General features: G+C 35.0%; 1 protein-coding gene across 1 annotated transcript; it reads left to right on the top strand.

Annotated features, from left to right (window-relative positions):
- Positions 1-1,121: 1,121 nt before the first annotated feature.
- LOC104099075 (ABC transporter B family member 9-like) lies at positions 1,122-10,174 on the top strand. The gene is made up of 12 exons (XM_009605966.4): positions 1,122-1,516; positions 2,312-2,366; positions 3,895-4,070; positions 4,827-5,048; positions 5,133-5,371; positions 5,464-5,989; positions 6,081-6,354; positions 6,494-7,172; positions 7,252-7,480; positions 7,954-8,220; positions 8,469-8,732; positions 9,269-10,174. Exons 1-12 carry the CDS (start codon positions 1,277-1,279, stop codon positions 9,911-9,913), a joined length of 3,816 nt encoding a protein of 1,271 aa, XP_009604261.1. The 5' UTR covers positions 1,122-1,276; the 3' UTR covers positions 9,914-10,174.
- Positions 10,175-10,763: the final 589 nt, after the last annotated feature.

Below are 10,763 nucleotides of genomic sequence, written 5' to 3'. Positions count from 1 at the left end.
TCCTGAAAGTGAAATTAATAATATATTTGTCTAATAAATTCGTACCAAATATAAAGAACATTTACGAATTCTTTACTTTGACACAAGCCCTATTATGATTAATTTAGCATATAACTAAATTTTCCTGCGCCGAATACTTTTCATTAACTCTCTCTCTCTAGATTCAGCAAAGTTTTATAGCTAGTGGTCCAAGAAAACAAAAGCATAAGTTTTTTGTTTACTACAAATTGAAACAATTTTAACTTATAATGTTATATGCATGGTGATTAAGTCATTTATAAGTTAATTGCATGTAATTTATACGATAAATATTACTTGATAATCGAAGAAAAATGTTAACTAACACTAACATGTTATAATATGTTAATTACACTTATCCTGTAAAAAAAATTATTTAATTTATGCGAGCGATGTATATAACTTAATTTTAATTAAAATATATGTAGGATAAAGAAAAAATTTGGCGTAAGGTCCTGATATGACTCTAATCTAGACACACATTCTTCTCTAGGCAAAGGTGTATCCACCCTATGTGTCCTGTAGCCCACAAATTGCATTTCTAGAAGGAGCTGACTGTACAAATTAAATGAGCTACTAATTATGTGCATGGAGTTAAAAAAAAGTATTTTTAACTTATGTATATAATGACGGTGTAAATAAAATACGTAATGTTACGCTAAGTCGCTAAATTATACGTGTAGTGTAAAACTACTTTTGTACTGTCAATATATAGATGTTAAACTCATATTAAAATTATTTAATCGTCATTGCGGTAGGCTACAAAAAGAAAACTTAAAATGGTTGTCATTATATATTGTCTCCGTCTCATTTTACGTGAATATATTTAACTAGACACAAGTTTAAGACAAAAAAAGAGATTTTTTAAACTTGTAGACTAAACATGCCTTGATATTTGTGTGAATATAAAAAATTAAACGAAAAGTTTAAAAATTAAATTATTTTTAAATATAAAAATGCATGCATCATTCTTTTTGGACAAACTAAAAAGAAAATAGTGTCACATAAACTGGAATGAGGCGCGCAATTTATTGGATAACAACCATTGAGTAGGCTTGTCTGTATCGTACCCTTTGGGATGCGGCTCTTCCGCGAACCTCCGTGAATACTTAGATAGTTTGAACACCGAGCACCACTGGGTGCTTATAAATGGGCTTGTAGGCATATAAGTGGATTTCCTTCTCTCACAACACTTTCTCTACATTTATATAGCTTTCAACTCAACTCATTTCATAAGCAAAACTAGAAGTAGAAAACAATGGCAGAAGGAGGAGAGCCTTCATATGCAAGGAGGAAAGAAGAAGAAGATGATCAGAGAGTTCCATTTTATATGCTTTTTGCTTTTGCAGACAGAACTGATGTAATATTGATGTTGGTGGGAACTTTGGGTGCCATTGCATCTGGAATTTCAAAGCCATTAATGTCTCTTATTTTTGGTGACCTTGTTAACTCTTATGGGAAATCAGACCAATCTAACATTCTTGATCAAGTTTCTGGGGTAATATATATATATATTCATCTTCCCTACTTCATCGGATTACTATTATTATTATTGTTGTCGTCGTTATTATTATTGTTATCTTCTTATGAAAGGGGAGCCTTGAGCGACGGTAAAGTTATCTTCCCGTGACCTATAGGTTACGGCATGGGCGAAGCTACACTCTTCTCTTGTAAGAGTGGTCGATTGATCACCCTTTGTCAGAAAATTACATTGTATATATATAGGTAAAATATTAGGTTTTAGATGTATATATAATATATATTTAACACACTTTGTCGGATTGTTTTTTGCTTCTTTCAAGTTTGAATATCCGTGGAGAAATTTCTGACTTCATCACTGGGTTAGGGGTTCGAGCCGTGAAAACAACCACTAATGCTTGAATTAGGGTAGGCTGTCTGCGTCACACTCTTAAGGTGCAACCCTTCAACGGATCTTACGTGAACGTGATATGATTTGTACACCGGGCTGCCATTTTTTATTAATACATACCACCATATCAATTAATCACTTAAATCTAGATTACTTTGGTCCAAAAGTATATACCAGATACCGAATGAAAATAAAATAATACTAATAATTATGGATGAGCATATTTATTTTTAATATTGGGGTGTAATATTTGGATGATCAATTCAGATAGGAGTAAGAGTACCTAGAACTATTGAATCAAATAAAATTTTCCGTTACTTGAAATAGTTCCTTTTTATTTTCCATAATTTTATATTTCATTTAATTTATTCCTTTATTGTAAACTTTAAGAAAACTAAATCAAATGCTCTATGTAATGTGCAGATATCCCTTAAGTTCGTCTACTTGGCCATTGGTTCAGGCATAGCTTCACTATTCCGTAAGTTTCTTCGAATTATTGTTTGAATTTTGATATTGATTTCTTTTCTTAATTCTTTTTTTAAAAGCTACATAATAATGCTACAAATTATGGTTTTATTTAATATTTTTATAACATGCCAGAAAAAACTGTAGTTAAGAAAAAAATTATGTGATTTTTCATGTAGCAATTATATGTCATATAAAATGAGGCAGAGGGGCCAAAAGAAAAAAAAAAAGAAATTAAAATCCACACTTAAACTATCTCAGCTACATGTAACAATTAAAACTAATCATGAGTTGATAACCTAAAAACTATGATAAGTTATGTTTCACAAGTGTTGCTGCACCAGTGTCAGATCCTCCAAAGTTACATTACTTTTGGATGATCCGAGACGCACCCACTAACATTTTCGGAGAGTTCGAGCAACATAAATGATAAGTACCTAACGACTTTATATTAAGCGTGGGTTGATAACCCGAAAACTATAGTAAGTAATCTAACAAGTTAAATTGCCCTAATAGTGCATGCAATAACCATTTACATTATCAATATATTTAAATTTAATCATTTCGTAAAATTATGTATTGAAAGCAATTCCACCAAAAACATAAAAAGGGCAGCCTAGTGCACGAGGCATCCCGCGTTCACGTAGGGTTCGGGTAAGGGCCGCACCCCAAGGAGTGTCTACCCTAATACAAGCATTAGTAGCTGTTTTCATTTTCCAGGGCTCGAATTCGTGGCATGTAGACCATACGAAGATAACTTACAAAAAATACAACCTTACCAAAAACCATAACACATGCACATAACTCGAAGTTCTTGACAGCATAGGAATATGTTTATTTTGATCCTGAATTATAACATTGGACATTAGTATTCTTGTAGGGCACTTTTGGTCCAAGTAGATAATGCCCACTAACTGTTTGTTGGAAGTCCTAAGTTAGTTTAAATGTTGTCCCCCTCCATTTTATGGGTAAACATTGTTGATCCAAAAGTGGGACTCAAGTTATATGCAATATATGGTGAAATCACATGTAAATTTTTTTAACATACTACCCATACATAAAGAAAAAGAGAAGCTATTTTTTTGGAATCAAAATGCTTGTGGTTTTGCACTTTCCACCAACAAAGTGTTCAAGATTTACAAACATGAAGGGATTATTGATGTTCAAGGCTATATATTACGGATCAAAATAAACCTACACCATTACTTTAATGTTTATGTTGCTTGGATCATAGAAAAATGTCACTGCAGCAGTGTCGGAACCTTCAAAAATGCATAGCTTTTGGAGGTTTCGACATGCACCCAACGACATTTTTTAATGATCAAGAACATAGCTTTAAGGACTATTTAAGCTGCTTCTTTTTTCTCCTATCGGTTGAATCAGACATGCTTTTGTTTATTATACTGATCAGATGGGGCGAAAAATGTATGGGATGCAAAGTGATTAGTAAAATAAGCTCAAGAAGAAGAAGATATAGCACCAATTTGATGAACATGCCCTGTTTAATGTTTTAACTCTTGATGTCTATTTAACCATTTCAGAGATAGCATGTTGGGTGGTAACTGGAGAAAGGCAAGCAACTAGAATAAAATGCTTATACCTGAAAACAATCCTAAGACAAGATATTGGATTCTTTGATACTCAATCGGCAACAGGGGAAGTTATTGAAAGAATATCGGGAGACACTATTCTAGTTCAAGAAGCCATGGGTGACAAGGTTAGTTCTAACTCTGTAATAGCTATTATTTTCGTTGTATTTACTAAATTCACAACTGTCTCTTACTCCCTCTGTCCCGATTTATATGACACTATCACTATTTTGTGGAGTTAAATCCTTCGGCCATATTTTTCTAGCATTTTCACAAATATATTTAAATATAAAATATGTTAATTTTAAGTTTATAACACTTCTATATGGTTTCTAAATATGTAATTTAATTTCAAAATATATTACGGAATTTGTGGTTGAATTCACATTGAAAATTAGTTGTGAGGATCCTTGTACTTTGAAACCTGTAATCCTTGTTAAAACGCATGGAAGAACTGTAAGTCATGCAGATTGGGGGAGGGCAGTGAGGGGGGAGCACCGAGTTGAAGAAATTCAACAACAAACTCCCCCCCCCCCCCCCAACTACGCCTTAATCTCAAGTTAGTTGAGGTCGGCCATATGAATCCTCAACATCCATTTTGCTCCATCATAGATTGACTAGTACTGCAACCCTCATCCTTTATCTAGATTTGAGACAACCAGTACGTGCATGCTCATACATGGGGAGTTACTCTTGCATTTTTTGTATATTTCATTCGGAAACAACCTCTTTACCTTCCAAGTAAGGGGTAAGGTTTGCGTACACACTACCCTCCCCAGACCCCACTTGTGAGATTATACTGGATTTTTTGTTGTTGTTGTTGTCGTCATTCGTAAAGACGTTGTGCTTTTGAAATAAGGTTTCTTATAGCTTGAATGTATTAGGTTGCGAATTTCATTATGAACATCTCAACTTTCATTGGAGGATTTGTAGTCGCGTTTATCAAAGGATGGCTCCTCACACTAGTGTTACTCACATCCATACCTGCAACCGCAATTAGTTTTGGATGTGTGGCATTAGTCTTGTCCAAAATGTCAGGGAGTGGACAAGTTGCTTATGCAGATGCAGGAAAGGTGGTTGAACAAACAGTGGGAGGAATCCGAACGGTAAGAATTTATCTTTTAAGTAAATCGAGTTACATATGTGCTTATGATCATTCCAGTTTATTTAACTAGTCTTCCATTCCCTAGGTTGCTTCTTTCACAGGAGAGAAGTTAGCAATAGAAGATTATAACAGTAAGCTGGAAAGTGCTTATAGTGCTACTGTCAAACAAGCGTTGGCTTCGGGACTTGGACTTGGCACAATACTAACGCTTATCTTCTTTAGTTATGGACTTGCCATATGGTATGGAGCCAAATTAATCATAGAGAAAGATTACAAAGGTGGCGATATCATAAGTGTAATTTTTGCAGTTATGTTAGGTGGAAGGTAAGAATAAAATGATTGGCTTTACGTAATCCATTTGATGTTGTCCTTGTGATTTAGTTATTGAATTACAATGATCCGCTTCTATGTTTCAGTTCACTAGGTCAAGCATCTCCAAGTTTGAATGCATTTTCGGCAGGGCAGGCAGCAGCATACAAGATATTCGAGACAATTAAACGTACACCAAAAATTGATCCATATGATCCTAGTGGGATTAAATTGGAAGATATTAAAGGAGAAATTGAGCTTAAAGATGTGTATTTTAAGTATCCAGCAAGACCAGATGTGCAAATATTTTCTGGATTCAAGTTATATATTCCAAGTGGTAAAACAGCAGCCTTAGTCGGGCAAAGTGGAAGTGGAAAATCAACTGTTATTAGTCTGCTAGAGAGATTCTATGATCCCGAAGCTGGTGAAATACTTATAGACGGAGTTGATATTAAGAAATTTCAACTCAAGTGGTTGAGACAACAAATGGGGCTAGTAAGTCAAGAACCTGTGTTATTTGCGACTACTATACGGGAAAATATACTATATGGGAAAGAAAAAGCTAGTGAAGAGGAGATCAGGAATGCGATCCAGCTCGCTAACGCAGCTAAATTTATTGACAAGCTTCCGAAGGTCGAAGCAACTTTTTTTTTAAGTAATATAAACACTTCAACATATTTTTTATTTCTTAGATTCAACTAACATTGTGTATATATATTTGCAGGGGCTGGACACGATGGTTGGTGGGCACGGTACTCAGATATCTGGTGGGCAAAAGCAAAGAATTGCCATTGCAAGGGCTATTTTGAAAGATCCAAGAATTCTTCTACTTGACGAAGCGACTAGTGCATTGGATGTGGAATCAGAACGCATTGTACAAGATGCTCTAAGTAATATAATGATAAATAGGACGACTGTGGTTGTTGCCCATCGCCTGACAACCATTAGAAATGCTGATCTCATTGCCGTTGTGCATCTTGGGAAATTGGTTGAACAAGGTAATACATGTACTACTCTCCTCGTTCTAATATTGTTGTTGGACTAATGAGTATCGGACCTAATTAGAGGTCGTTGGCGCCTATATCCTTGTTTGGTTTCCGAATGACAAGTGTTATACCCTTTTGATATTACTTCCAGGAACGCATGATGAGTTGATCAAAGATCCTGAAGGAGCATATTCTCAACTTGTTCAAATGCAGCAAAAGACTAAGCATGTCGAAAACACCAAAGGAAAAGAAATCGAGGACTTGAACGCACAAAAACGTTTGAGTTATTCGAAGAATGTTTCTAGTAGGAGTAGGAGATTCTCTCTTTCAGGTCGGAAGTCTGCGAGCAAAGGATCAAGCAGTAAATTTTCCTTTGCATATGACTTGGGAGTTTCTGGTGTCGTTGATTTCCATGAAAGTATCCGAAGGGAAGATGGAGCTGGAACCAGTGAGTATATTGCAGATACTACGAAAAAAGTCTCCACTCAAAAGCTAATGTCACTCGCATACTTAAATAAGCCTGAACTTCCCATAATGCTAGTGGGAACCGTAGCTGCTGCTATAAATGGTATGGTTTTCCCTGTATTTGGTCTTCTGGTATCAACAATTATCAAAATCTTTTACGAATCTCACCATGAACTTCGAAAGGATTCTCGATTTTGGGCTCTAATGTTTGTGGTTATTGGAATTGTTGTCATGATTGTTTCACCTTTGCAAAATTATGCATTTGGAGTTGCTGGTGCAAAACTGATCCAACGAATACGTTCCATGACATTCTCTAAGTTGGTGTACCAAGAAATTAGTTGGTTTGACGACCCTGCAAACTCATGGTAAATTTGCTAGTCGATGATATTTGAATGTTTTCTAAACTTAGCCAAATTTCTTGACTCTGAATTTTATTTTATACAGTGGTGCTATAGGTGCAAGACTATCTAGTGATGCTTCGACTATCCGGAATATGGTGGGGGATGCATTAGCAACATTAGTTCAAAATATTTCCACTATTGTAACTGGTTTAGTGATAGCTCTTATCGCGAATTGGATTCTTGCACTTATAACCATTGCTATAATGCCTCTTCTGGCTTTGCAAGGGTATATACAGATCAAACTTTTGCAAGAATCAAATGATGAAGCCAAGGTATTATATTCCTTAATAAACTAACCCTTTTCCCTATTGCGTTTTGAATTTAACTTATATACACTAAAAGGTGTAACTTCATTTTTTCACTAGTAGTGCAATTTAACCTGTTGTAATAGGTTGCCTACCTTATTTTTTAAGATAAATAGTTTCACGTATTATGGAAGTTACCGGTAGTTATATTTTAGGTGACCTCACAGTTTTAAAGAATTTACTCTTAAGAAGGGGAACCTTGGCGTAACTGCTAAAGTTGTTGCCTTGTGACTAGAAGGTCACGAGTTTGAACCGCGAAAACAGCCGCTTGCAGAAATGCAAAGTAAGGCTGCGTACAATAGACCCTTGTGGTCCGGCCTTTTCACGTACCCCACACATAGCGGGAGCTTAGTGCATCGGGCTGCCCTTTTTATAAAAGTTACTCTTAAATTTTAAGAAGCACGTCAGCGAATGTGAGTGCGTTATTGTGTGTTTGCCAGGTAATGAATGAAGAAGCAAGTCAAGTTGCAAATGATGCTATTGGGAGCATTAGAACTGTTGCATCATTTTGTGCGGAAGAAAAAGTGATGGAAATGTATCAAAAGAAATCAGAAGCTCCTTTGAAACGAGGAGTGAAAAACGGATTAGTTAGTGGAGTTGGTTTAGGCTTTAGTAATTTCGTGTTGTACTGCCTTTATGCGTTAGTATTCTACCTTGGAGCCGTTCTTGTGAAGCATGACAAAGCGAAATTCTCAGAAGTTTTTAAGGTACATATCTATAACTTTTTGAGTTTAAGTCGTATATACTGACAGTGCAAATAACTTTTATAATATAAGAGCAATTTAATCGATTATAATATGTTAGTAATCTATTCACCACGTTATTATATGATATGAAGAATTACCTATTATTGTAGCTCAACTTAATATGATAGTGTAAAAATTCTTTATATTGTCAGTGGACACAACATAAACACAACTAGCATTAGAGTTCCCTAAACAACTTTCTTTTGCAGGTCTTTTTTGCTTTAACGATGGCATCAATTGGGCTTTCTGTTCTTAGCAACCTTCCCTCTGATCTGAGTAAAGGTAAAGGAGCTGCTGCTTCAATATTCGAAATACTCGACAGCAAACCGAGAATTGATTCTAGTAGTAATGAGGGCATTACATTAGATGCTATCGAAGGCAATATTGAACTCCGGCATATTAGCTTTAGATATCCCACAAGACCAGACATGCAAATCTTCAGAGACTTGAGCTTGAGCATTCCTGCTGGAAAGGTATTTTTCCTATTTCATCAATTCTTCGTCATAACCTATTAATAGTTGTCACGTATAGTTCTGTCTACATCACACCCTTAAGGGTGCGGCCCTTCCTCAAACCATGCATGAATGCGGGATGCTTTGTGTACCGAGCTGACCCTTTTTAAAATCTAGCACTAAGAATGCTTAATAAACTTAAAGGTTTAGCTAGTTTTTGGTTTTTAAATCATTTGAAAATAAATATTACTATGAATTTGCAAACTATTTACATGAAAATAAGAAAGTCCATCTAGTTCTCCAAGTAATTAATAGCTCAAGTAAAATGAGACACTGGGAGCATTTACTATTACGATAAGGATTTATGTTATGTACGCTGACAATGTAAAGATTCTATAAATGAATTTTAACATGTGATATCAGGTTGGTCACTATTTTTAATTACAGGTTTTCAATTAATGTTTATCACATAAATTTATCTGTAATTATCTTATAAGTGGCCTGATTGTGTAAATGCATCAAACTTAAACTCGACAATGTATTAAAATTTCTTGCAGACAGTTGCGCTCGTTGGAGAAAGTGGTTCCGGGAAGTCAACAGTTATAAGCCTGCTAGAGCGATTTTATGATCCTGAGCAAGGTAGCATATATCTCGACGAAGTTGAGATAAGAAAGTTCAATTTAAGATGGTTGAGGCAACAAATGGGATTGGTAGGTCAAGAGCCAATACTATTCAATGAAACAATTAGTTCTAATATTGCTTATGGTAGAGAAGGAGAAGTGACTGAAGAGGAAATCATTTCAGTAGCAAAGTCATCAAATGCACATAACTTCATATCTTCATTGCCTAATGGCTATAATACAACAGTTGGAGAAAGAGGGGTTCAATTATCCGGTGGACAAAAGCAAAGAATCGCCATCGCGAGGGCCATATTGAAGGATCCGAAAATACTTCTACTTGATGAGGCGACTAGCGCGCTTGATACAGAGTCAGAACGTATAGTACAAGAAGCGTTAGATCGAGTGATGATGAATAGAACAACTATCGTCGTTGCACATCGTCTAACGACAGTTAAAAATGCAGATGTTATTGCTGTTGTTAAAAATGGTGTTGTTGCTGAGAAGGGAACACATGATATGCTCATGAACAATCCTCAAGGGGTATATGCATCTTTGGTTGCACTTCAGACAGGAGCAACTTAATTCAAGAACTCTAGCTTTAAGCATGGCGAAAGTTTTTGTATTTGTTGGATATTATTCTAAAGTTTTTTTTAAAAAAAAAAATGGAAATGTTTACATTATTATCTTCATATAGTTTACATTTAGCAGAATGTATAGTGAAATAAGTCATTGTTTACAATGAAATGGACTTAGCCAGGGTTAAGCATGAGAAAGTTCTTATATTTTGGTCCATACATTTCACTACTAGTATTTATCAATGAAATTAAATTAGCTGCAAGTTGACATGAAGTCCATCACTATATTTAAAAAGTCACACCATTTTGTTGCATATTGAAACACAACTAATATTGTAAAAATTGTACGGGCTAGTCACTTTTCGGGCCAGTTTTAAAAGATAGTCTGTGTTTGAAAATTTGTTAAAATGTACTCATTTTTAAAGATAAAACATTATGAGCATGTGGAACCGAATTTAAAAGAGTGAAAAATCCTGAATATTGTCCTGATTCTTAAAATATATGATATCGTCATGAATTTCAAAAAGAAAAAAGAAAAAGAAATAAAAATCATGATAGTATCTTTGATTTCATCCAAGATACTCTCGTGAAGTTTCACATTTTAATGTTCCAAATCCATAACAATGTCATGGATTCCGAAATTAGCTATTTTTGTGGCTATACTTCAACGGCAAAGGTACAAATATACCCATGTGTTTTTAAAAATGGTCTAAGAATACCCCTCGTTATACTATTGGGTTATTTATACCCCTGCAGTCATACTTTGGGTTCAAATATACCCCTCATTTAAACGGAGGGACGCGTGTCATCGTCCTGTTGGTCAATTCTAAATATCTCCTAGTTAATTAAAAAGACTC

The sequence above is a fragment of the Nicotiana tomentosiformis genome, chromosome 9 (assembly GCF_000390325.3).
Source record: "Nicotiana tomentosiformis chromosome 9, ASM39032v3, whole genome shotgun sequence".
Taxonomy (NCBI): Eukaryota; Viridiplantae; Streptophyta; class Magnoliopsida; order Solanales; family Solanaceae; genus Nicotiana; species Nicotiana tomentosiformis.
Note: the sequence above shows the minus strand (reverse complement) of the source record. Positions and strands in the feature narration are given on the sequence as shown.

Excerpts from the sequence above, each read along its gene's own strand:
- LOC104099075 (XM_009605966.4), top strand. The coding sequence starts at position 1,277 with ATGGCAGAAGGAGGAGAGCCTTCATATGCAAGGAGGAAAGAAGAAGAA. Across the intron at positions 2,367-3,894 it reads AGGCATAGCTTCACTATTCC|AGATAGCATGTTGGGTGGTA; the intron begins GTAAGTTTCTTC and ends TAACCATTTCAG. Across the intron at positions 7,481-7,953 it reads AATCAAATGATGAAGCCAAG|GTAATGAATGAAGAAGCAAG; the intron begins GTATTATATTCC and ends TGTGTTTGCCAG.